The sequence below is a fragment of the Temnothorax longispinosus genome, chromosome 1 (genome assembly GCF_030848805.1).
Source record: "Temnothorax longispinosus isolate EJ_2023e chromosome 1, Tlon_JGU_v1, whole genome shotgun sequence".
Taxonomy (NCBI): Eukaryota; Metazoa; Arthropoda; class Insecta; order Hymenoptera; family Formicidae; genus Temnothorax; species Temnothorax longispinosus.
This window is the reverse complement of record NC_092358.1, coordinates 26,374,633-26,401,699: the sequence shown is the minus strand read 5'-3', so window position 1 is coordinate 26,401,699 and position 27,067 is coordinate 26,374,633. Positions and strand designations below refer to the sequence as shown.

General features: G+C 32.0%; 5 protein-coding genes across 8 annotated transcripts; 3 read left to right on the top strand and 2 right to left on the bottom strand.

The window, feature by feature from the left end:
- Nucleotides 1-268: 268 nt before the first annotated feature.
- Nucleotides 269-11,203, top strand: LOC139821506 (aminopeptidase N-like). Of its 4 annotated transcripts, none has more exons than XM_071792574.1 (12): nucleotides 269-1,807; nucleotides 2,731-3,259; nucleotides 4,010-4,447; nucleotides 6,317-6,503; nucleotides 6,832-6,985; nucleotides 7,287-7,368; nucleotides 8,390-8,727; nucleotides 9,191-9,465; nucleotides 9,954-10,135; nucleotides 10,255-10,581; nucleotides 10,691-10,760; nucleotides 11,069-11,203. In XM_071792574.1, exons 2-12 carry the CDS (start codon nucleotides 2,769-2,771, stop codon nucleotides 11,138-11,140), a joined length of 2,616 nt encoding a protein of 871 aa, XP_071648675.1. In that variant the 5' UTR covers nucleotides 269-1,807; nucleotides 2,731-2,768; the 3' UTR covers nucleotides 11,141-11,203. The 4 variants fall into 4 exon arrangements, with proteins under 4 accessions (XP_071648675.1, XP_071648683.1, XP_071648693.1 ...); XM_071792582.1 differs by having other exon boundaries at nucleotides 269-1,817; XM_071792592.1 differs by lacking the exon at nucleotides 10,255-10,581 and having other exon boundaries at nucleotides 270-3,259.
- On the bottom strand, nucleotides 10,583-15,281 carry LOC139821601 (cytochrome P450 9e2-like). The gene has a single exon (XM_071792781.1). It carries the CDS (start codon nucleotides 15,178-15,180, stop codon nucleotides 13,627-13,629), a length of 1,554 nt encoding a protein of 517 aa, XP_071648882.1. The 5' UTR covers nucleotides 15,181-15,281; the 3' UTR covers nucleotides 10,583-13,626.
- A 1,658-nt stretch (nucleotides 15,282-16,939) lies between these two features.
- LOC139821654 (probable methylthioribulose-1-phosphate dehydratase) lies at nucleotides 16,940-18,731 on the bottom strand. The gene is made up of 6 exons (XM_071792866.1): nucleotides 18,591-18,731; nucleotides 18,427-18,508; nucleotides 18,086-18,180; nucleotides 17,582-17,850; nucleotides 17,292-17,493; nucleotides 16,940-17,209 (listed from the first exon to the last, which is right to left on the bottom strand). Exons 2-6 carry the CDS (start codon nucleotides 18,457-18,459, stop codon nucleotides 17,089-17,091), a joined length of 720 nt encoding a protein of 239 aa, XP_071648967.1. The 5' UTR covers nucleotides 18,460-18,508; nucleotides 18,591-18,731; the 3' UTR covers nucleotides 16,940-17,088.
- Nucleotides 18,732-18,743: 12 nt separating this feature from the next.
- On the top strand, nucleotides 18,744-26,982 carry LOC139821521 (probable ATP-dependent RNA helicase DHX35). Its single transcript, XM_071792612.1, has 12 exons — nucleotides 18,744-19,038; nucleotides 19,296-19,510; nucleotides 24,043-24,222; nucleotides 24,445-24,585; nucleotides 24,671-24,833; nucleotides 24,922-25,083; nucleotides 25,282-25,428; nucleotides 25,516-25,657; nucleotides 25,792-26,078; nucleotides 26,159-26,464; nucleotides 26,570-26,723; nucleotides 26,818-26,982. Exons 1-12 carry the CDS (start codon nucleotides 19,011-19,013, stop codon nucleotides 26,942-26,944), a joined length of 2,052 nt encoding a protein of 683 aa, XP_071648713.1. The 5' UTR covers nucleotides 18,744-19,010; the 3' UTR covers nucleotides 26,945-26,982.
- Nucleotides 20,894-23,728, top strand: LOC139821638 (ceramide phosphoethanolamine synthase-like). Its single transcript, XM_071792842.1, has one exon. It carries the CDS (start codon nucleotides 21,759-21,761, stop codon nucleotides 22,830-22,832), a length of 1,074 nt encoding a protein of 357 aa, XP_071648943.1. The 5' UTR covers nucleotides 20,894-21,758; the 3' UTR covers nucleotides 22,833-23,728.
- Nucleotides 26,983-27,067: the final 85 nt, after the last annotated feature.

Genomic DNA, 27,067 nt, shown 5'->3' with positions numbered 1-27,067 from the left:
TCTCGATGTTGTTGCGATTATACATGGTGCATCAGTAATTGCACAAGCCGAGGCACAAGCTATATTAATATTAGTCAGTTTAAATGCGCACGACACTGGCCGAGTAAATCTCGACATTTTGCTCGGAAAGAAAGAGGAACTAATTGTGAAACGGAAAGAAGCGATGAAAGGGGTGACGCACAATTATCTAGATATGTCAATTGCACTATATGTATTATATGTGTCAGAAGTGCAAATTGCGCGTAGGTATGTGAAGCGCGAGAAACAGTACATTCGATGACAATTATAATTACCAATAATATTTTGAAATAGAAAAAAAATTCTACTCGAAAAAAAATTTTTGTTATATTTTACTGTTAAATTCACTACAAATTTAGGACAACTTGGCAACCAATCAAACATTATTGGCATGCTCTTTTCACGCTGTTTTTATATACAGAAATCATCTGTATTTCAAACAATTAACCTGCGAAAATAATTTTCCTTGTTGCTCTTATTTAACTTTTCAAGTTTCTCTCGTTCTTTTGTTAAGTTGAGTCCCGAACTGGCCATAAAAAAATCATTAAACATACGTCATTTTATCAAACTTACTAAAAACAGTGATTAAATTAAAATTTAAACTCTTTAAATCATCAATTATTTTAAATTTTTTCAAAAATCGATCGCTTAACAAATATTGTTCCTGAAAATCTTATATTACAAAATATAACTTATCGATTGCTTTTAAATATGACTGAAGTATAAAGTGAATTTTCGGAAGTAATCAGAAATTCGGAAAACCTTATCGTTTATGAAAAATAAGGAAATGCGAACCTCTTAGTATGAACAACGTGTTAAGTATTATATGAGTTACAGAAAATATTATTTGTGAATATTATATAAATATAAGTAGCAAATAATTATTATTTTTAAAACCGGTTTTTAAGTTGATATATCAAGTCAAATCAAAACGCTTGGAATTCGCTCAAAATTAATTTCGACAAAGTCATACAAATCTTCTTCTCTAAAGCGACCAACAGACGACGACCGAACTTAATTAGACAGTTGAGTAAGTAATCATTGCCCTCATAATTTTTATTCATTATGCATTTCGTCATTCAGTGTCGCAAACAAACATCTAAAAATATTCTTATATTATGGCAATTTATTTTTTACCTTTGAATAAAACAACTGAAAATAAGAAACAGGTTTCTTTTTTTATAATTATTTTTTTACGTATTTATTGAAGTAATCTCTCACAGCTAACTAAAAATGTTCATTAAGCTAAATCGTGAAAATGTAGGAAAACATTTTACACAAAAATTTTGTGATACACGTTATAATTTCATATATATTTAAAGCTTTTAAAAATATTATATATTACAATATATTTATTATATCTGCGAATTTCGAAATATTCAATAAAGATATTAATTTACATCATGTGTTGCCATGGTTGTGAACAATATACATAAGAACAAAAAGTATGTATTACTGTTGGAGTAAAGATAGTAATTTATCGTTTTGATAGGAATTTTTCTTTTTGACAGGAATATCTTATCTGTTTATTAGATGATAGTTTCTTCAATTTTAACTTGTCAATTGCCGATTTCACTCGATATCAAAGCTAACAAAAAAATTATTTGATGTTCTATTGAAATTCAATAGGGAAATATGAAATCTATTAACGGTCTTATATAGAGAATCTGTTTACACGACATTACATACTTGTTATGATATGTATCACGTCGTTGTCAATATTATCGTCAGTTCTGAGTGATCCGTCGAAACGGAAAGATCGCGCGATTCAACGCTTCTGACACTGACGGTTCGTAATTGTAAGCGTTAATTGTTGTTAATTGTTAGAATAAGCTGTAGACATCTATTAGCACAAAATTGCATTATATAGAATAACTTACCAAAGTAGAACAATTATATTTATCACTTTTAAATATACAAATAAAAGAAATATGAATATATCTCCATTTTATCTTAGAAGGAAAATTTTACATAAATACGATTAAAATTATCAATTTTACTCTATACAAAGAAAAATTATTATTTTTATTTGGCTAGATTAAATACCATTTATATGCTCTCGCAGATGAATATGTTTGTGCTTTTGCGAGCGAGTATGTGTTTTTTTTTATCGTTACTTATACTTGGTCGGTGATGTAACTGTGTTGGTTTTTTAGACTTTTTCGGGTGCAATTATTTCCGTGAGACATTTTGAAAGATATTCTCACTTTTATTATTTCTAATACGAATAATACTTCTACATATGTATATACACAATATACATCAATATACATCAAAATTAGTATTTTGCGGCACGCGGCACGTTAGACAAGCTTAATGAAAAAAATATTTTCTTTATTAAACATTAAATTCTAAAACAAAATCTTCAAGATTTTGAAAAAAATTGTGCGATTCTCTGAAAATTACATACTTGTATCACAATATATAGCTCTAACAATATATAGCTTTAAAAATAAACACAATATTAATATATTATGAGCCAAGATCTGTGATAGAAGTTATTAATTTTTTTCTGAATATGTTATAAATTATTTTAATAAAATAATAGCTGTAATTGTATTTCTTCTTCTTTATAATTAATTTCCAGACAACACGTATGTCTAAAGGACGTTGGGGCGTTTAAGGTATTCTTCAGATACACGTGTGTTGTCTGGAAATATTATTTACATTACATTTTGTTTGTATTTCTTTTTCTTCTAACAAACATTATAGGTTTTCGCAAACACTACTAAACTTTATTTGGATTTGCCATGGGATTATTACAACTACTATTAACTAGCATTTTTATATTTATAAGAGTAGAACATTATTACGCTTATCCTGATAAAAATGGGAACAATGAGTCTCCTACTGAATCTTCCATCGAGTCTTCCACTGAAGATAATTTTCATTTACCGGATATAGTACCGGAGCATTATAAAATACAACTAGAACTTGCAGCCGAAGAAGATATGTTCTACGGTACATCTGAAGTAAACATCATGATTAAGAAAGCAACAAGTTTCATATATTTGCACTCTAATTTTAATATCACAAATGTAACATTGATTGAACATGAAACCAACAAGAATATTATACAAAGTTACAAATACATAAAGAAAATGGAAATTATCGTTTTTTACTTTGATTATGAACTAACACCTGGAAAATACATGCTAAACATGGCATTTACGAGTGTTATAGATAATAACATCGGTGGTTTTTTCAAGACTTTGTACATAAACGATACAGGAGATCTGAAGTAAGTAAATTTAAAAATAATAAGAATACACGTTGTTACAAGAATTATTAATATTCAAAAGATATGTACCAACAAGCGTTTTAGCTAAGAGCTCGAGATTTAGTCTACACAATTATTTACAATTTAATAAAAATCCTTTAAACATACAAAATGTGTCACAGATTAACACAGAAATATATTGCAGGGTTGTAAAAGATATTCTAATAGCATTAATTGTTTAAACATAGATAGTACTGCATTAAAGTAGTCTGATTTCTTAACTACCAAATTTATGTGGTTTCGTTTTTTAGATTTCTCTAGCCAAAATTGTGTTTGTTTTACGTATACATCGTACATTACGGAATTATCATTCTATCTTATACTAAAAAGAGCGGATATAAAATTACACAATAATAAAAAGCATTAATAAAAAATACACGTGATGAAATATTATTAATATTAATTATAACACAATAATTGCGTTTCTCATTTATTAGCACCTATGCTATCTTTTAACGGGAGACACCAGAGACAAAAGTAACACGGAACAAACGTGACAGATGCAAAAAACACATATATAAACATATTCGCGACTGAAATTGTTAATCGTCAATCAATTTTAAAATAAAGGCACGTTGCAAGAATAAAAACGATTAACAAACTCAGTCACAAGCGTCCCATTATGTTTTTTTTCGTGTTATTTTTCCTTGGCCCCTCTTACTAACACACTAATAGAAATTTTATTGTTATCTGGAATGTTGATAAAATTAGGTGGTTAATCGCAACGCGTACTTGGATGATGGGTGCACGAAGGATGTTTCCATGTTGGGATGAGCCAAAATTTCAGACCAAATTTACTATAACTATAAAGCACCATGCAAAATACACGGCTTTATCTAATATGCCAATATTCACATCAGAGACTGTAAATGATACTGCAATCACATCTTTCAATACTACTCCAGCAATACCCACTCACCTCATAGCTTTTGTACTATGTGATTTGTCCATTTCTACTGAAAACATTAATTGGCGAGGCAGGCAGCAATCGATAAGTGACCAAAGTTTTGCAAGCTTTATTGCTACATCTTTCACGTTACATTTAAAATTTAAGTGGAAAAAATTGCAAAACTTTTCAAACGTGCAACACGTCGCGATTCCAGGTTTACTAGATGACGATATGGCAAAGTGGGCACTCATATCTTATAGGTAATATATATTATTAAACACAAATATTTTAAAATCACGATTAGACATGGATTTGTGAAAAGATGAGATTGTCTTTTTGCTCTTATTAAATAGTTAAATATACATTTAATAGTTGGAGAATCTGTATATCTTTACAGAGCTAGATAGACTTTGGCAGAAATTTGCAACTATCATAACAGTACATGATACATCGTACTTTATATATATATATATATATATATATATATATATATATATATATATATATATAAATTTAAGCTATGTGTGTGATACTGTAATAGTACTAAATTTAAATATTATTTTATTAAACTGCACTCTATCGTAAAGAGAATTACTTACGTTCTATACTAGCAGAGCAACGTTATAATTATCATAATTTAAGTAAACTTAATTGTATATCATTCGGAGAGGAACACAATATAATTTCTTTAAAAATATACGATTCTGCAGAAGAAAATATCAATTATGAAACCATCAGTACTTTGTCGAATTATTCGAGAAGCAGTGCAAAATTTTTTTTATTTTTTCAAATAAAAATTGCATTTATTTTACAAAATACTTTTATATTTTATTTCTGATATAATCATGTAAAAAAATAATAAATATATTGTATTTATATTTTGATAAATTTTATCGAATATTACTTTTGAAGAATTTTATCCTATTACTTTTATATATTTATATCCGACAAGAATGCAACTACTTGCGTATAAATATATGTAATTTTCTTTTGATTTTCGGGATATGATGACCGGATTAATGTTAATCTGTACTATTAACCGAAGATCGAAAAATTGCTTAGCAATACAGATACATTCATTAGATTAATTTTTGCTGCAAAATACAATATGATTATTATATATTTCAAGATAAATGAATGTGTTAGAACCTTATTCAAACATATGAATAACTTTGATTCTTCAACAGACATCATTATTGCATAACAATGGCAAGTTGACGGATTAAATAAAGAAAACCATACTGTTTCAGAAATTGTATTCATTCTGTTAATTTAATATATAAACTTTTTCGAATCATGAAAATTTTAATTTCTTTGCCGGTCTATCAAGTGTGTAAATCTTTTTTAAAGATGTTGCAAAATAGCTTGTATTTATTAAAAATTATTATATTACATGTATACATATTACAGTTCTACAATATCTACAATAGTTAAATATATCGAAAATCAATTTTGCAAAATATCTGTTATAAATTTTAGTTAATATTAGAAATAGAATAGAATCTGTTATCAGAATTATCGGCAGAACGATTGAGGAAGTCAAGTTGAATCTACTATTTAGTGATCATTTAAATGTGTACAAAATAGACAGATTCCATTTGATTATGTTAGCAAATTGTTGGAATATAAGAATATTGTCAATATTTTGCTTTTATTGGGTAGCTATATTGTATCTTGCCTTGTCAGTTGTTAAACATATAATTTCTGCGTTAAAATATAGGTATTCATTATTTCTAAAGCAAAGTGAGATATGGCGTGACAAATACGAGATATTTTCAGATGTATCTAACATCGCTTGCAAACATTTCGCTAAAAATTACAATAGACCCGACAATTAGACTATCAAAAATTAAAAACCAATAAAAGTCATACATAAAAATATGCTCATTACGTCTTTGATGTAATCACACTATCGATCAAATCATATTTTTCACAAATAATTCGACAACAGATGTTTTATTTTATAAAAATAAATTGACAATATATTTTTTTATACGTATATAAGTCAAAAGTCCGACCTATCTGATAATAAAGCATTCTGATATGTACTGATTAATAGCAGAATTAATAACATGGCGTGTTGATAACATTGATTCAACATAACCGCGTTAATTATAAATGGTTTTTAGAGAAGAAGACATTATTTTTAATAAAGAATTAGATCCCGCTGCGCAACATATAAAAGTAGTATCATTGATAGGACGTAAAGTATCACGTCAGTGGTTGAGTACTGCAGTCAGCCCATCAAGTTGGTCTTATATGTGGCTGAACGAAGGTATTGCTACATTTTTCTATATAGAGGATCTCATTAAGGAGGTAAATTTCTTATATATCTTTTATGTTATTTTATTATAAAATAAAGTTCTCTTACGTATTAAAATGGTACTAGGAAAGTCTTCAGCAATTTTTCTAAATAATTTCAGTCAAGTGCTGTTTAAAAACATCTTGAACACTTTTAGTAAAGATGTCTGCATAAAACAATTATAAATAAATTACGCATTTTTTAATTTATTAAAATTGAAAATAGAAAATAGCAAATTTATTTCTAAGAATAACACGTAATTAATACTATTTCACGTTACAAATAAGAATATCTCTTTATTAAATGTTTATCAATTATTTTATTCTTCCGTTTTGTTTCTAGACTTCTGGTTCTAGCTTGTCGGATTTATTTGCAATCCAAACTATGCAAGAATCTCTCCATTTGGACGTCCTATCCATTATGAGTCCTCTTATATCAAAAACTGATCAATTTTCTGACATTAATTCAATTTTCTCTCTTTCTTATTACGTAAAAGGTAAGTATTCAAATAATTAAAAATTAGTCAATTAGTACAAATTTTTGAACATATATCTTATAAGAAAAAAAAGAACACTTCTGCATTTTATTTATACTTTATACGGTAATTTGCTGCAAAATGAAAAAATTACCCATAAGAATTAACAGCTTGTATTAACGATTCTTTGCAAAATTACTAGCACTTACAAAAGACATATATATATATATATATATATATATATATATATATATATATATATTATAACTACTATTTAATACGACTAATGTTCAATAACATTTTATGACATAAATTGCCGCAGCACCTTTTATAATGCGCATGTTGCAAAGTATACTAGGCGACAAAGTATTTTGGAACGGTATTAATACTTATTTCAAAAGACAGTAAGTACATATTTTTTGTTATATTATTTTTCCTTTATCTCTCTCATACTTGAATTTTTTTCAAATATTTATTTCTTTACTTTTATTTCTTGGTTCTGGGCTTCCACAGAAATTTTTCTAGAAAGTAAGATCAACAATACATATTAACATTATGATCACTATCATCACTAACATTTCAACACTTATATTTTCCTCTATTTATATTATAAATGTACAACATATGTATATTCAAGATTAAAGTTTATCAACTGATGTCTTTTGCGTTCTTTTGCATAGATGTATAATTATCTTATTTTAATTTGTATTTTCAAAAAAAGCCAGAAATGGGTAACAGTTCTCTCCTCTGTCCACTCCTACAGATGACCATGCTGTTAGGAAAAATTTTTTGTCTTTATAATCTTTTTGAATTAATTTTTTTTCTGCCCTTATTTTTTTATTACTTTCTGTTCCAGAAATCCGTAACTCCTATTTAATTTTTATGTTATCTTCCAATTATTTCTATAGTTGATGTTCCCATTCTATTTCATTTATTCACATTTATTATAAAAAATATCTTTTTACTTGTTCTCTTTTTTCTTTTATTTATTCTCTGCTTTGATATTTTATATCTTTTTAAATTTCTCTTTAACATTTAGAGTCTATCATTTATCTCGTCAGTACCTTTATGGTTATTTATCTTATTTTTTATTTGTTTTTTAATTGTTTATTTTCTTTTATTTAATTTACAAACTTATTTAATAACTATTTTAAAATAGCTATATATTTTTTAATAATTAAAACTACTGATCTTTCCTCCTTATGGTTATTTTTATTCCTTCTACATTACAAAATAGATTTACAAGTCACTTGCATAAGAAAATTGATATACAGATGTAAACAATGTGTATAAATTAGGCAATAGCTTACACACATTTATACATAAGCGCGCGCATGTGTATAAACTGTATATTTTATGTTTGTATTTATACAAACACACATGCACACATTATCATCAGAATCAAATTTTATAAACTTTTGTTAGATCGGCTTCTCTGAATGATTTCTGGACTGACATGCAAACTGCCTATGAAGAAGAATTGCCTGAAATATTGCCGACAATTAATATTAAAAAAGTAATGAATCCTTGGATAGAGCAAAAAAGTTTTCCCGTGTTATCTGTAGAGGTAGAAGAGGCATATATTCAAATCACGAATGATGGAGATTGGATGGTACCGTTGACGAATACAACGCAAAGATATCTTGATTTTAATGATATTTCAACCATTAAGTGGCTTAATTCTGGAAAAAATTATCGTATGCTCATTGATTCAAAATTAAGTTTAAAGGATACTTGGGTAATATTTAATATACAACAAACAGGTAAATATTGATCAGTTATTTTTCATTAAAATGCACATGCACGTATATAAATTAAATTATCTTGTCGGTGCAAATAATTTGTAATAAATATTCAAATGTGTTGTAACAAAACTATATTTCCTTTTCTTTTTCAAAGAAATAGACACATACGAATAAAAAACAATTTTAGATATAATCTTCATGTATAATGATTAATAATATTATCCCATTGTCACATAAATTTTCAAGTTAGACAATGTAACATTCAAACTAATATTATTCCATCTTTTTGATACAATAAAATAATATTACAACTATAATTTAATACAGTAATCTATAATTTGTATTTCTTTTAAGATATTCGAAAATTTAAATAAAACATATATCTAATGTATAGAAAATATAGAGTATTTGAACGTCTCTCCTATTGAATTCCATATCAAAATAATTTAATAACAGATAGCATTTCTTTATTATATGATAGGATATTATCGTGTCAATTATAATGATGAGAATTGGCTAAAAATTGCACGCTACTTGAATTCTAAGAACTATAAGAAAATTCATGTTCTCAATCGAGCTCAAATCATAGACGACGCCTTTCATCTTATGATAGCAAAGAAACTAAAATTTTCCATATTCTGCGATCTTTCGAAATATCTATCGCAGGAAACAGATTACAAAGCATGGTATCCCATGATTAAAGCTTTAGAATACTTATCATATCTCTTTCCATTTTCCAAACATCAACCGTTTAAGGTAAAATTATGTTTTGTTAATAAGAAATTATACATGATTACTGCATTATATATATATATATATATATATATATATATATATATATATACGACAACAATAACAACTCTCAAATAATATTCAATAAAAATATATGTTTAATTAAAGAGAATTTTTATTAATGAATTAATTTGTTTTTTAATTAGGATATATTTTATTTCATAAAAGCTTTGCAATTAGAATTTTTGAAATCTACCTACAATTAGTAAACAGAAATTCAATAATAATAAAAAAAATTATGTAAAAATATATTTACTAAATTTACACAAGTTTATATTGCCACAATAAAATACATATAATAATAAAAAATAAAAAAAATCAAATATTTTGGGATTACGTTGTATTTAATTTTTTCAAATAAAAAAGTTTGAAGAAAATGTTAATAATTTCATATGCAACAATTTCTTAAGATATTAATTGATAGAAATATTAATTTATTTTTCAATATTTAGGTAGTTATACTGAATCAATTGCGTCCACTTTTTGGAAAAATAGGATATAAGGAGAAGTCTGAGGACAATGACTTTACAAAATGTTTAAGGCAAGAAGCCGCCAAATGGGCATGTCTTCTGGGCGATCCTGAATGCAAGACAGAAGCCGTTACTAAATTGAAATGGCATCTAGAGAATTCTAAGTAATTTTTCATATAACGTTTTTTTATAACCATATCTTTTAATTATTTTCAACGCTTGATAAACTGTTTGATTAAAATGTATACGAGACTATTCACACTTTTGTGATCCATCTTTTTAGAAATAATATACTTTTACCATGGTGGGGAAAATGGACATATTGTAATGGTTTGGCAGTTGCGGATGATGATACTCTTCGGCTCTATATGAAAGATACATTTATATATAAAAAAAGTATTAAAATGTTTGAATTTTTGGCCTGCTCTGATCAAACTTATATTGTCCTGCGCAATTGGTTTATACTTGATATGAGAATAAAGCTTAATAACGGATATTTTTTAATCAATAAAAACCATATTGATTTCTTTCATTATATTGTCATGAGACATGCAAGAAATAATACTATACTTGATCATATGTTTAACAATTGGGATCAAATAAAACCAAAGTAATAAAAGAGTTTTCTTTATAAAAGCATTAACATACATGTATTCTGTTCATAATTATGAAAGTTTCTTATACATGCTAACTATATATAATATATTTTGTCTTTATAGAGAAATTAGTACAATCACAGCACTAATTGGTATTATTAATAACGTGTATTCTAAGAAACAGCTTGACAAGGTAAATATTATGGAGTCAAATTATCGTATTCCTTTTTTATAATTTTCCTATTTTTGTAATCTTTTATATTTGTAATTTATCTGATACATTATAAGTATTTTGATCTAATCATGCAGAGTGTAAAAAATTGTATAAACAATAGTATAAAAAAAAACTATAAAAAGTAAACTATACCCAACTATACCTATTATATTAAATTTATTTTATTAAATAATTACTTTATTAATTATTAATAAGTATTATATTAAATTTATTATTATAAGACTAAAAGATAATTTATTGATAATAAATGTCATAACATGTTCCAGATAATGACGTTTGTGAAAAATATAAAGGAAATACTATTAACCATTAATGTAAGTATTTGGAATCAAAATTAATTGACAAAAATGAGGTTTGTATTAGGTTGTAACAAAAGGCGTAACGTTGTTTAACAGTTGGCGATGAAAAATATATAAAATCTTGGAAGGACAAAATGAATTGATCGCAAAGATGCCAAATGGAATAAACGTCGCATATGTAGTTGAATAAATATTTATATACAAATGTAATAATTGACTTAGAATTTTACTAAAAAAACGCTACGAATTTTTGTTACAATTTAGTACATAAATTTAAAAGTATTATACTCATTATTAGCTCATTTACAGGAAAATATATATTCAAGCATCAATACTTATTTTATGTTATATATGTATATTATAGTTACATACACATATGACATGTACACATACAGTGTATTCTCGGGTAAAACGGCCAAACTTAAAACATGAGTTTAGGGTCTTAAAACAAATAAAAGTTTTGCTCTGGAGATATGCTCGCAAACGTTTCTTTCAAGAGATATTGACTTCTAAAATTACAGAACTATTAGGAATGTATAATTTTAATATATAATGTAGGTTTATCCCTTTTAATGAACAATAATCAAAATAAAAATAATTATGCTTTTTAGTGCTTTACAATAATCAAAATTGACGTATTAAATATTTTGTTTAAAATGATGGCCTCCAGCCCAAAGACAAGCGTTGCACTTATCGGTGAGAAAACGATTGACTGACTGACATTGTGCGTCTTTATTTCTCCGCTTGTACATACTATCTTTCGTTTTAATGTTTGAAGATCATTAATAGGCACTTTATTATCTTTTTTGCTTGAAAGCATCCCATACAAAAAATTTGTTCCCTTACCGATAGATGCAATGTTTATTTCCAGGCTATTTCTCTCCAAGCCATTATTTTGAACAAAATATTTTATACTTAAATTTTGGTTAAAGTTAAGCAATAAAGACAATAATTGTTTTAATTTTGATGACTGTTTAGCAATAAAGAAGGTAAACTTTTATTATTTCGAAATTATTGATTCCTAATTCTGTGAATTCAGAACTCAATATTTCTTAAACAAAGCGCTTGCGTGGATACCTCCACAGGACAATTTTTATTTTTAAGATTTTAAATTCATATTTCAAGTTTGGCCGTTTAACTCGGGAACACCCTGTATGTAATATTCACGTTTGATGCAACATGATTTCTTATTACTACTGTACAAGATTTGTGCGTGTGTAATAATATATTGAAATAATTTTGTAGATACACCCATTGATAACAAACAGCCTTGAATCCAAAACACAGAGTTATACAGAGTGTGCAAAAATGATGATAGACAAAATTATTCAATTTCAAATTTGCAGTATACAAACCAAGGTAAACATACGCTTATCTCAAATCAAGAGACACATGGATTCTTGTGGTACTATGTGTGTATAATTTCTCGTTATCAATTTATTATCCAATCGCAAATAATAAGAGTCTGCCATGCATACAACTGTATACTACACTTAGCTACATTTAAGATTATAAACTAAACGAATAACTTTATATATTTATATTTTACCATTTTAATTATAACTTTGTTGGACATTTTTGAATAATGTTATCTATTATTATAATTTAATGCTTGAAAAGAAATCTCTCAGAAATATCGCAATCCATAACAATTAAATTCTCATTTGTAAACGTTTGTGTAGGTAATCAATTTAATAACTATCTGCGCATTTTGCACTAACAATAAGTGTAATGGATTGTTTTCCTTATTTTTTTATATACTATCAAATCTCAGAGAAATAATCATATCTGATTCACAATCATATCTGATTAACAATTTTTGATTGAAATGTGTCACATATGCTATAAAACATGTCAAATACTTTGACCGTTTATTATAATTAGATTGTTTGTATTTTATATTATAGCTATAATAAAATAGTGACTCTTAATTTTATTAGAAATTTAAAAAATCCCATTTATAAAAAAATATTATAAATACACATATGCAATATAGCATATAATAGCGTGTTACATATTAATGATATTGTTTCGTTATACTTATTTAAATATATGTAATACTATAACATCAAACACTTAAATTTACAATAAATTACAACAAACATAATTTGAACTAATAAGAAATTTCGAAACAAAAATGTGCGAAAGACGTTTGTGCGACGTTCTTACCTATATGAAGAATTAACGATATATTGACTCTATTATTTCTACTATACTATTTAGCGACAAATGGAAGTTATATAAAAATCATTAAAAACGATCACAATCAAGTAGACTTGAGAGTCTACGCAAGTAGACTCATGATTTATCGTAATATTTTATTTTTTTATTCCTCACTATAGCAAAAACTTGGTTATTATTTGCTTTGTGTATATAATGACGTAATACATCGCAAAACATATGTTATTGTACACTTTAGTCATCTTCCAAAGTGCATACGCGTTGAATATCTTAAAAGTTAAAAATCCAGCAATTTTGTTCCAAACACAACTACATTGTACGATAATGTATTACGTACAAGATTTTTACGTTTCTCTCTTTTCCAAGCCAATCCAGAATCCGCCAACAGGTTGCAACGTAAACTCCTTTTTAGCGTATACGATTGGTTCGACAGTCTTTTCCGTAGTCTTCAGAGTGAACTTTTGTAAAAGATGAGCTATCAGAATCTTAGTCTCCATGAGAACAAACCGATTGCCGATACATTTTCTAGGTCCGTGACCGAATGGTAGGTAAGTGTACGGTATAATGTTGTCTTTATTCTCCTCGCTGAACCTTTCGGGATCGAATTTATCCGGGTTCGGAAAGTACTTCGGATCGCGATGTAAACTGTGAATGGCAACCATCAATACATCGTCAGGTTCGACGATCACATTCTTGCAGCCTGGTCGCAACGGAGGTAGTTCATATCTCTTAACGCAAACTCTGTCCGTCATGATCATCGGTGGATACTTTCTGAGAGTCTCGGAGATCACCATATCCATGTAAGACATCTTCGACAACGACTCGTAAGAAATCTTACCGTTTCCTTCGGCAAGGTGTTGTTGTATCTCTTCGCGCAAACGATCTTGTACATCTTGATTAACTGCCAGCTCGTGAGCAGCGAAACACATCAGCGTCGCAGATGTTTCGAAACCAGCGAAGAAAAAGATAAAGGCTTGCGAAACGATGTCATCTAATGTCATCTTATGTACACCGGCACCTTCTTTGTCCCGAGCCTGCATTAATAAATGAATCATGTCCGGCCTGACGATGCCTTGCTCTTCCCGCGTTCTAATAGTTTCCTCCACGATCTTCTTGAAAAACTCGATAATAGCCGGCGGGAAAAAAGACAGACCTATTGATTTAGCGAGTCGTGGACACGCGCGAAATAACATCATCTTAACCATCATTAGCGGTCCAGCAGCAAATTTGGTAGCCTCTATTCCTTTTATATAGAACTCATTGTCTCGATCTTTCATTGAATTTACACTTATGCCAAAGGCTGTCGTAGCAATTACGTCGGTGGTGTATCGTCTAAAGGCCTCCTTCGTTTCGATCGCGTGACAGACTTCCGGATGATCGACCAAATAATTAACGAAATTGTGAGAACATTCCGATATCAGGTCAAACATGAACTTCATCTTGCTGGCGGTGAAAGTGGGGCTTAATGTATTCCTCATTTCTTTCCAACGATCTCCACGCAAGTTGAAGACGTTCCTGCTAAATAGCGGTTCAACGCTTGGGTCGATGAAACTGCGATGATCCGGAAAGGATTCAAATTCCTTTACCATAATGTCTCTGATTAGCTCAGGATCGCGCAACAGCATACCTGATGATGACATAATATCTACTATTCCAACATATTTTGCGTCCGGAAAGTAATTATGTGTATATTGAATATGGTCGATAATGCTGATGCGACCCAGAATGAATTTCCAACTCATTATAAAAGATGATAGTGAATTGGGCAGGTAAGGTACACCCTTATTCTTCCAATAAAAATATGTATGATGCACCACAGCGACAATTTTCAGGACGCCGATGACGGCCAGAGTAATCAATAATAGCGCAAAGGGTGACGAAAGCCACGATAAATCCATCGTGACACGACTAGTATAACAGACAAACTGATTGTGAGACAAACGAGATATACTTCGTCGGGCATAGCGCAATGTTAATTGAGAGACCGCGAGATTTCTGACGCGTATAATATTACGTAATATACGTATTGACGAGAGCCGTTTCTGACGATTAGTAGCGTATATTTCTCACCGAAATACAGGTATCTTCAGAACCATTATAAGAAGAGAATAATACTATACATATATGTATGTGTTAAGGAAAATAGTCTCTGAAGATTTTTAGAAATTAAACAATATAGTTTATGCGTTTGCAGTCGACTCTATTACTTGAATACCAATAATATTCGTTGCAACCGTTATAATTTCTTTCCGCGCAAATGTAGCTCAGGAAGCGCCTTATGTGAAACAATCTACATACGTGTGTGTAAAATAATTACGCTTTGCGCGCTACTATACGCATGCGCAAGAAATCCCACAGTCTCCTCGCAATACTGACGCGGCGTTATAAATGTACCTGTTGCGTAGATCTTAATTATCATGAATGAATTAAACGAAGATGGGAGCGAGAAATTATTGGGATGATACATGTTGCATCAGTAATTGCACAAGATATATTAGTCGGTTTAAATGCCCGGTATGACATTGACCGAGTAAATCCTGACATTTTGTTCGGGAAAAAAAGAGAAACTGATTCTGAAAAGGAAAGAAGCGGGAGGAATGATGTGCAATTATCTAGGTATGTTAATTGCGCTATATATATGTATTGTATGTATCAGAAGTGCCGAAACGCCGCGTAGGTATAAGCGAGAGAAACGGTACATTCAATGACAATTACTAATTAATATACCAAAATAGACAAAAAGTTCTACATGGAGAGAATTTTTTATTATATTTTACTGTTAAATTTACTACAAATTTGGGACAACTTAGCAACTAATCTGGAAATATTACCGGTAATAATAGGAATTTTTGAAATATACAAAAAACATTTTACAAACAACGTAATAAGAATTACCAAACTGGTTGTAATTTTTGAAAAATTATTGAAATTTTGCTATATATTTTATTATAGTAAAATTAATCAAACATGTTTTATATTTTATTGTAATAGATATTAATATTTTTTGTTATGGTAAATATTAATCAATATAGCTCGCATAAAATTCTTCGTAATACTGCAGTCCCACAACTATCATGATTTTCAGAGTAAATTCTAAGAAAAAATCCTCTCTGTGTATCTAAAAAAAGATACAATGTCTCCTTTCAGCTTCAATGCTAGAAAACGAGCACATGTTAACAATGTTGAATGAACATTTAAAAATGTGAGGCACAATGCGGAGCATTACTTTATTCAAGGTACTTTCGCATCTGTCCGATTCTCCAGATGATGAACTTATAGGTTGAGTGCTTCACCACTTCGGGCGAAGTGTGTGTCCTAACTTTGGTCATATATTAACACTCGCGGTGATAACAAATCCTCTTGTTCTTTTTTAGCTAATAATTTTACGTAGAATTATCGGATGGAAAAATCTTGTATTATAGGATTAAGAAAGACTCTTTCCATTACAACTCGGTAGAGAAATATTAGCATCGGACAGAATATTAAATATAGATAGATCCGACTGAAAAGATTGTCATATGAGCAAAGAGGAAAAGATCGAGCTAGCAAAGATTAGAAAACAATTTGCATCATTTGATATACGTACTTGAAAATATCCATACTATTTACGCTTTATAAACATAACATGCATATAATGATACATGTGGAATATGTGAATTATAATCAAAATTTTATAATTTATTTTTTATTTTGATTTTTATACACGTTTAATGTCTAAAAGATATATATAGCTTAGAGACACATAGAATTATGGCACCATGGCATAGAATTATAGCAAAAAATTAATTTTATATTAAAATTACTGACTATCCTAATTTATTATTTGCCTGGTATTTTAATTCATAATCATTTGGAGTTATCGACGGATCTAATCCATGTTGTTTCATTTGAACTGCGATGTCGAGCAAATAATCATAACATTCCGTCCTGTAAAAAGGAAAAGAAGACATTTTAAGACAAAGATCGTTAAATAAATTTTATTGCGACATGTAATAGTAAAATTGCTTACATAGTTTTTGCCTGTTGCCAAGAATTGCCCCACACATAAATCCCATGTCTGCGTACCAATACAGCGCAAGTCTCAGGGTAATCAACGATAGTTTTATCTAAATCGTCCCTTAAATCCTTCTCAAAGGGAGTGTTTTCTATGATCGGTATTACCAGCTCCTCGTCGTAACGATACGCTCTACCTTCTTTCTGATTCCATATGCCTGCGTAAGTCGAACAGTTTTATGTCGTTATCAATTTGAAATCATCTGTAAATGGACTTGAAGAGATGATTTAAATGTATATGCGTACCTTTTATCATCTCGAGATGAGTGAGCCTGACTTCTTTCCCAGGCCATAGCAGTGTTGCCATCACAGCGAACTTCGAATGGGTGTGAATCACAGCACCTGCGTGGCTTCTTAAATAGGCACACATAAATAGCGGAGTGCATTGCGACTTCTTCAGTTTCTTTTCTGGCGGAGGCAATTCCAAGTCTGTTCCATTGATATCTTGCACGAACATGTCGTTGGGCATCATACGCTCCTTTTGTACGCCGGAAGGAGCTATGTAGATTTTATCTCTGTAGGACAGAAATTTTTGTGAATATCTATACTTTAATAACAGTTTTGCACATATGACAATCAAGCTTTTAAAACAAGTATTAGGGCCGTGGAAAAACTTAACCAGTAAGGAAATCAACGGTATGGATTCGCAACACTGTTTAGGGCCGTGCCTTAAGTTTTTTACTGTGATTAGCTGATTTGCTTACTGCTCAAGTTTTTCTATGTGCCACGACCCTTACTGTAGATATTAACTCATGTTTTATGGAGATACCGCCACCAGTACCAGTCACCCATCCGAGATGATAAAACTGCCGACACAGTTCTGGAATAAGATTTCTTGGGTGTTCCTGTATAAAAATGATAGAATATTATGAAACCAAATCTATATAACGCATAAAATTTAGAATTGAAATTTTGTAAGACTTGATTACACAACGTCCATTAATACACGCATATGTAAACAGTGTGAAAATTTTAGAACAGGCTGCTATAAGAGAATCGCAATTAAACATATTCGTTGATTAAGCAAAAAAATTCCTTGAGTGTAAATCCCTTGTACTCCAATATTTACAAATACTACTTATGCATAATACCTTGTCGTAGTCGGCATCGTAAGCTTCTGACATCTTGACTCCCGAAATGACCAGAGGAGAAGAGACCGGAGCAACGTATTATCTATCAAAATAAGGTCATTATCAGACGTGTCACGCGCAAGATAACAGGATGTGTTGATAACAGAAAATGTGCATATACTTACAATCACAATACTTTCAAATACCAATCCGTACTATATATAATGTTCATCACATATGATTTGCAAGTTGAATTACAAGTAAACTTCTGTGTCAGCGTATAAAAATTGTTATTGTTACTGCGTTTGTCATTGTATCAAGAGCAATCAAGAGCGACTTTTATTAGTGGTAATTGGACAGACGCACGGGACGCACGTGTAAATTGACGATGGCAAGAGCCATCTACCGTGCAACCGTGCAAGTGCTATAGAACTGTCGCTGTTGTTTGTATACATAAAGCTTCTGTCCTGCTGATATGCAATTGCATTTATTTGCAATTGCATTTTTTCCATTTTATTCACACAATTTATATTTTTCCATTTAAGTAATACGTGTAAATATAACTTTTTCTTGTGTCAAAGCTGTTGTTTTAAACTCTTCCAAAGATGTTTCGGCCGCTTTTCTCCAAGCCGGGTAAGGTTATGTTTTTCAATCTTATATTTATTCCGATTTTTTAAATCAAGCTGCTTCAACTTTTATACTGTGAATTATTGGGATACGTTAATGACTAACAATTATCTAATTGCCATTTCGGACAACAGGCAGTTTGCAATTCGAACTCAGTCTAACCTGTACGGTTTAATTTTTAAAAGATGCATGAAAGTCCCATTTGATTCGCAATTCAAAAGCTGTGAGATGTCAGTCACTAATCGAGTAACTTTATTAATTAGGAGATAGCATGTGGCAGGAGGATAAGCCGGATATTGATGCCCACTCGTCTACACAATTTGTTTACAATGCGCATCATTCACTCGCGCTCGACATGCAGCGTCAACGACTGCCTATATTCAAAAACAAGGATCATATTATTTATTTGTTGGAGAAGTACCAGACTTTGGTTTTGGTTGGTGAAACAGGTTGTGGCAAAAGTACACAAGTTCCTCAGGTAAGATCTGAATGCATAGCACATTGGTCAAAGATGATGGGGAGCCTATATAGAGCACTGGTATTACATTTTCATTACATCCACATAAATGTCTTAATTTCTATGACTATGGGTATCAATAACTACGCTTACACAACGGCTTATAATCCGGTTTAATAATTACTGTATACTATCCAATCCAAAATTTTTCTAGTTTTAATCATAATGATTATTTAAATAGGAGCTTCTTTTGATACTTTTGATACTAAACTACAATTTCTAGTATATTACATATATATATCAAAAGAAATTGATTTATCTCGTGATTTATATGCTTGGAGTATGAAATAGGGTTTTATTTAAAAATCATTATGATAAGAAAAAGAAATGTTTTGGATCAGATAGTATACGGTAGTTATAAAACAAGATTATAATCCACTGTGTAACGTAGTCAATAATCGCCGGTGTCAATGTTTGATCACAACATGAGTTAATGTAAGTTAGAAGGCTTAATATCTTGTCACAAGAGATAGTGGCAAGAGATAATAATAATTTCTTTATTTATATTATAAAATTATTTTTCAGTTATCTGTATTTTCAAAAAATGTACAAAAAGATACTGAGAAACTCCAGTTGCTCAATAGCATGTCTCAAATACTGACACATCCTAGATACTCGACATTATAGTTATGTTCTGTATGCGTGCTAATTGCAATTAAATATAATGAGTATGCTAAAAATACTTAAGTCTAGACAGCACGTACTGTTGGAGATTATTTAACGACAGGACGATTTGCATCGAATACGTAATATGCAAGAATACGTGATATATTTAAGAGCGTACAACATCTACTGCATTGACTTTGAGCGCGGAAAAACCAGTTTTTATTCTCATGAATTATTCACGCGTCGTGAAAATAAAAATTCTTATTTTCTTCTCGGGGCTTGCATTCAGTTTCTTAACATGGCAAACATTGATACTAGCATTTTCCATTACATATTCGACCTTCACATTTGCTGACTAACGAAATTTAACACCGCGCAGGCAGATATAAATAGAATTCTGCGCAGGAGACTCAGGAGAGTACGGTCTGCTAGAATTTGACTATAAACGTGAGAAAGAGTTCCAACATTTAGCCGTAGGAAAATGCTTTTCAGGGAGTCGTAAGGAAGTAAGAAAGCGCGAGAGAAAAGACGCTTCTTCTCTCTCATTATTATCGTGTTTGTTTTATCGCCGGGCAATATATATGCCCGGCTTCCCTATGAGCATTACAGTCTAACGCGATCCGTGTCAACGTCCGGAAGGCGCGCGAGCTCCATCGGACTGGAGATAATCGCGGATCAAGCTCCGATATTGACCTATATTATTCAACGGAGTGAAATCTGTGATCGGTGAAGGTAAAACGCGACGGGCCACCTGTCTCCGCCGTTAGTGTGACTCGCAACTTCGTCGATCGGCGTTCGCGCGGGGAAAGAAAGGACCGTCGGAAGCGGCGGGACACGTGTGCGTGTCCGGTCGTCTCGCTCCTATCGGAAATAGACCGAAAATAACATGGGGTCTTAATCTGATACAAGGAAGATAGGCGACGAGCCGATAATAGCTCAGTTTTGGCTTGAGATGCAACGTATTACAAAATATTACAGAATACGCGCGTCAACGACACGGTAGAGCGGAGTGGGATTTGTCTCTGTATCCCCCGCGGCAGAAGTGTGTGTATCCAGTTTTGATGACAAATCAACGACGTAATTTGTGTTACAAGGCGTTACCAGTTATTACAAAAGTGCGCGGTCAGTACGATGAAAAAGGCAGTTTTCCTAAAGCTACTCTAACGTTTTGTCGCGTGGAAAGTTAGTAGCGGTTGAAGAAAATCGAATCGCATACTTTGGAGAAGAGAAAGGATGAAAAGGACCACTGAAAAGAATGTCATCTTAGTCATCATCGAGGTCGATCAACGAGGTTGATCAACGAGGCGACGCGACATAAAAACATATGCCTTGACAAAGTTTTTGTTACACGTAAACATGTAACGTACATTGAATTTGTAGCACACCGGTAACGCTTGACTAATATACAAATAATAATCGACTCCCGCGACGGAGTGTGTAAGCTTTTTTTAATTAGATGAGAGATATTAGAAAATAATAAGACATTGGTTAAACAAATTATTATAACAACTGACTTAGACAAATAAACAAAAGTATTACAAAGGGAAAAGCTAAACGATACGACGGACGTAGAGTGAAACGATTAGACTTTGGATCTTGGAAGATGTGCTCGTCGACGTTCATCAGTAAGACATGTCTGGCATTTTTATTCCTGCTGTACTTCGTCGGAATGGATTTGCTACTCTATTTCCGAGTGCAGGACTACGATGTGCGTCCGTCCACGAACGACTCGCGAGCTTCGCCGTATCATTCGCCAATTTTGTGCGACCTGAATCCGATTTGCACGGTGACGGTGAAGGCCATGACGTTGGACCACCCTAATCACTACATTCTGAGTCCCCTGGCGTCCCTGACGGATTATTTGCTGGGCATCAGTCGTTCCTGGACGTGGCTGACGCCGAACGCCATCAGTTTTTCTCACGTAGTTGTGGCTGTGATCGGCGCCCGGTACGTCACACGGAGTTCCCTGTTTCACAGACGAGTGGGCGTCGTCCTGTTCCAAGTCAGAGCCTGGCTGGACAATCTGGACGGCCACGTGGCCAGGACGAGGCTCAACGTCAAGGGCGAGAGATCGGACGTTGGCTCTATCGGTTACCTCGTGGATGGCGTCTGCGACGGTCTCGGCTGCATCGCTCTCACGGTCGCGGTATTCATTTTCCTGAAGCGCAACACAAATCACCGCGGTGGTTACGAGCGACTACCCATTCGGACAATATCGTCGTCGTCACTGTCACCCCACAGTGCCGTTTCTTCTACCTCGTTCTGGAGATCGCCCCTGTACAACATTCTAATGGTGGGCCTCCACTTTTGCCTGACGAGCATCGCTTGGAACCGGTACATATCCGTGTACCAGGACCTCCTGGAGTCCGACGTCCCTTCGATGATCAGCCGAAAGGATCTCTACGATAGGCAGACCGTCGTTTTCAGAAGTTCCTCTTTCTGGACTGTCGCTCTCGCGTGGAAGATCTTCAACTTTCACGCGATGATGGACTATATGCTTCTGGCAATATTTTTGGATCGCATTTGGGAATACGTCAGATTCGCATGGTTGCAGCTACCTACAGTTTTGTTTCTACTTATTCTTATCAGCGAGCTTCACTACACGTACACTTACGAAAAAATATTATCGGCAAACGAGAGCCTTCGGTACTCCTCGTACACGTTTACTTATCCATAACAGTCGGTTTCTTCTTAACGTTATTCATTTCCCATTAGCACATATTTTTGCATATATTATTGTATAATAATGTATGGTCGGTAGAAGAACTTATTTTTTTTTTTGACGATTTTAAATATATATATTTTTTTAGATTTTTAGAAGATGATTATTATATTAATGATCATATATTATTACATGAATTTTAATTGAAAATGAAAATTAAAATGTAATACAGTAAATTAGAAACTATTTTAAAATGGCATATCGCAAATTATCATTTTTTATTTGAATTGTTCGATACGCAATAATGGTCGTAAAAAGAGTAAAACGTATATGTTATAAAAATATATTTTATATATATGTATATATAAATATATATTTTATAATTAAGATAAATTTTTTTTATGTATATTTGAACTTAAACTTTTTTATATAAGTATATGTAATATATAAAAAATATTATATTATTACAAGTTGCTTGTATTCTTAAATCTTAAATAATAAAACTTTTAGATATATAATTTTGTCTTGACAAAATAGTATGAAAAATATTTTAAAAGTTGAAATCCGTAAAATAGTTGTACGCGACGCGTTCCAAATTTTTTTTTTCCTTATCGCTGCGACACAAGACAACTTGCGTTTATATCTACACGTCGAAGTGGGTCAGTTATTGACTGCAGTTAGACATTTTTATCTAATCCAGTCCCAAGAATGTTACCTAACTGCAACACGAACATAACGAACATATTACAAAAACCTATTATGTGCACGTAAGATGAAAAACCGTAAGCCTCCTAATGCTTTAGATAACATGCGATCAATGCCAATAGTTGCGTTCATCAAATTTTATATCGCCGTAGCCTTGTATTATTTTTATAACGAAAATGTGTAATAAAATATTTTTATGAAAATGATTTATTTCTGAGATACTTATTCACCTGTATCGCTTCACTAAAAAAAAAATAAATCCTACAGTGTAACAATATTTTTCAGAATTATACAAATAAATTTTTCCCGTACACGTTACCTAATAATAATAAATATTAATTTATTCACACACATGTTAATAGATAATATTAATTTATTAACAAATAAATATTCTTTTTTGCGCATGATGACTTGTCACTGAACTGAATTTTTTATATTGTAACATGGAGTTCAGAATAAAATCTAATATGTCTTGAAGCGAATTAATATCGTATTATAAATCATATCTTTCACTTTTCAGTATCTTCTCGAAGCAGGGTGGTGTGCGGATGGAAAAAAGATCGGTATCACGGAGCCTAGGAGAGTCGCCGCCACCTCGCTGGCGAATCGCGTGGCCGACGAACGCAATTGCATTCTAGGAACTACCGTGGGTTATTGTATACGTTTCGATGATTACACCGATGAAACGACTAAGATTAAGGTACGACACGACGTGAGCGCAAGACAAATGTAATAACAAACGCATTTTACGAAATAATTCCAATTTAACGGCATCATTATATATATATTGCACTTTTTTGTTATATATCATGATAAATATTAGAAATATCAGCGTTTTTCTAATGTTTTTTTTATAATAAAATATACTTATCTATATGTGCGTATTACTTCGTTACGAAGCTAATGTAAATTGCTTTTGCAGTATATGACAGAGGGTATTCTTCTACGGGAATTAATGAGCGATCCCTTATTAACAAGCTACTCGGTCATTATCCTGGACGAAGTGCACGAGAGAACGCTCTTGACTGATATCATAATGGGACTGCTAAAAAAAATAATCAGGGTAAATTCATTGATGTGTTTATCGGCAAACGTAGCTTTCCTCGCGCGGCACACGATAAATTGACATTATCTGACGAATGTTGCAGAAACGGAAGAGTCTGAGAATTATCGTATCGTCGGCGACGGTTGACGCAGAGGAGCTGCGAGATTTCTTTAACGTAAATACGACGAAGGACTCGAGTAAAGATAGCGCCGTTATCATGAGCGTCGAGGGGCGGTTGTATCCGGTGGATGTATTCTTTCTAAAAGGTATACACGCCACATCCGTGCACAGAGCCACATCCGTGACTAAAGTTATAATTTTTGATCGTTTAATTAAGGTTGTAACGCGTTGCAGAGCCGGTGGCGAATTATGTCAATGGCGTAGTAGACACCGTTCTAAAAATACATGAGACGGAAGAATCGGGTGATATCCTGGCGTTCCTCACAGGACTCGACGAAGTCGATCAAGCAGTCTCTCTATTATCGGAACACGCGAAGCTTATAAAAGACGACAAACGTGAGTAAGACTTATTTTTTTCAATAATATGCATTTTAAATTAATTCTCTGTTGTTTCAATCGTTCCCATTGTTCATTATAAAGGCGATAAGGAATTTGAAACCTTAAAATTGATCCACATGATAATTGAGGAAGAAAACTTTAATACATTTAATATTTGGTAAAAAATTTAACACTTTATGAATATTTTATTTCTAGAGAAGCTGCTTCCATTACCGATGTACGGATCGCTTCCGAACACGGAGCAGCTTAAGGTGTTCTGGAGGGCTGCTAAAGACACTCGCAAAGTTATCGTAGCGACCAACATCGCGGAAACGTCTATTACTATTCCAAATATCGTTTACGGTACATTAGTCACGGTATATTAGTGCGCTTTTTATTCTTCTCACTTAACTCGACAACATTATATAACCGGTACCTTCTAATGTGCAGTAATCGATTGCGGTTTCGTCAAGATACCTTGGTTCGAAGCGGAAACGCAGACGAACAACCTCGTTATCGTCCCCGTATCAAAAGCTTCCGCCAACCAACGAGCCGGCCGCGCAGGTCGCGTGCGTACCGGAAAAGCATTTAGGTAAACGAAGCAAGAAATTAATTATGTTTCAATAATTTTAGAGATATAGGTAGCGATGTATTGTTTTCTATATTAATTCTGAATTATAGAAATTATCGCGCGGACTGATAAAATATTTTGTAATCTTATAATAGACTGTACACAGAAGAGGCTTACGCTGAATTGTTCGAGGCTACCCCACCGGAAATGCAACGGTCAGATTTGGCGCCGGCGATACTGCAACTCAAGGCCCTTGGTATCGATAATGTGTTGCGATTCAATTTTCCATCTGCGCCGCCCAGCAAGAATGTAGTCACGGGATTGGAATTACTTTATGCGTTAGGTTCGATCGACAGTAACGGAGATTTAACGACACCGTTAGGTTTAACGATGGCGGAGATGCCTTTGGAGCCGGTGCTAGCGAAATCCTTAATCGCATCTGGTAATGAGGGCAGATAATGTTAATGATACAAAATCGTAATATATTGTGGCAATAAATTTATAAGTTTTTTTTATCGATAGGTGAGATGGGATGTTCCGAGGAAATCACGACAATACTCGCCATGCTACAAGTTCAGAACATTTTTGTGCAACCCGGTGGAGGGCAAGCGGCTTTAAAAGCGAGAATAGCACGTCGCAAATTCGAAGTGGAAGAGGGAGATCTTCTCACCTTGCTGAACGTCTACACAGCTTATGAACAGAATAAAGCGCCCGCCTGGTGCCAGAAGCATTTCCTTAATCAGAAAGCTTTGCGGAGAGCTACGGAAATTCGCGTGCAAATGCATAAAATGCTGAAGCGCTTAGACATTCCATTAGTATCCTGCAATGGTAAAAATCTTATCTAAAAATTTAATTAAAAATGCAATTATATCTTTGCAATTATATCTTTGTCTTGAATTCTAGTTTTAAAAAATGGATTTTTTTATCTTTCAGGGAGTGTTCAACAAATTCTCAAGTGTTTGGCCGCTGGTCTCTTTCCTAAAGCGGCATATCTGCATTACACAGGCATGTATAGAACGGTTCGAGGCAACAAGGATTTGTACATTCACCCAAATAGTTGTTTATATACTCTACAGCAGCCGCAATGGTATGGCAGAAATTCTATTAAATTATTCTACTAAATACTTAGAAGTTTTATTTATTTCATATTGATTTCATATTTTTATATTACTTTATTTCAGGTTACTATTTTGCGAAATTTTGCAAACGAATAAAACTTACATGAAGGACCTGACTGTCATTCAGCCAGAAATGTTATTGGACGCGGCACCACATTTCTACGAGAGAACGTCTATTGAATCTGTTTAATATATGTATAGTTAAAAAATAAAACTTATTCTATTTTCTACCTCGTTTCTCATTATATATATTTTTTACTTTATAAGCTTTTAAGTTTTAATTTTTCGATACATGTAGCGCGTGCATATTAAA

Excerpts from the sequence above, each read along its gene's own strand:
- LOC139821601 (XM_071792781.1), bottom strand. The coding sequence starts at position 15,180 with ATGGATTTATCGTGGCTTTCGTCACCCTTTGCGCTATTATTGATTACT.
- LOC139821506 (XM_071792574.1), top strand. The coding sequence starts at position 2,769 with ATGGGATTATTACAACTACTATTAACTAGCATTTTTATATTTATAAGA. Across the intron at positions 6,986-7,286 it reads TCTTTCTTATTACGTAAAAG|CACCTTTTATAATGCGCATG; the intron begins GTAAGTATTCAA and ends AAATTGCCGCAG. Across the intron at positions 9,466-9,953 it reads CCAAACATCAACCGTTTAAG|GTAGTTATACTGAATCAATT; the intron begins GTAAAATTATGT and ends TTCAATATTTAG.
- LOC139821521 (XM_071792612.1), top strand. The coding sequence starts at position 19,011 with ATGTTTCGGCCGCTTTTCTCCAAGCCGG. Across the intron at positions 24,586-24,670 it reads TGCTAAAAAAAATAATCAGG|AAACGGAAGAGTCTGAGAAT; the intron begins GTAAATTCATTG and ends CGAATGTTGCAG. Across the intron at positions 25,084-25,281 it reads GCTTATAAAAGACGACAAAC|AGAAGCTGCTTCCATTACCG; the intron begins GTGAGTAAGACT and ends TTTTATTTCTAG.
- LOC139821638 (XM_071792842.1), top strand. The coding sequence starts at position 21,759 with ATGTGCTCGTCGACGTTCATCAGTAAGACATGTCTGGCATTTTTATTC.
- LOC139821654 (XM_071792866.1), bottom strand. The coding sequence starts at position 18,459 with ATGTCAGAAGCTTACGATGCCGACTACGACAAG. Across the intron at positions 17,494-17,581 it reads TCATCTCGAGATGATAAAAG|GCATATGGAATCAGAAAGAA; the intron begins GTACGCATATAC and ends CGACTTACGCAG. Across the intron at positions 17,210-17,291 it reads TGGCAACAGGCAAAAACTAT|GACGGAATGTTATGATTATT; the intron begins GTAAGCAATTTT and ends TCCTTTTTACAG.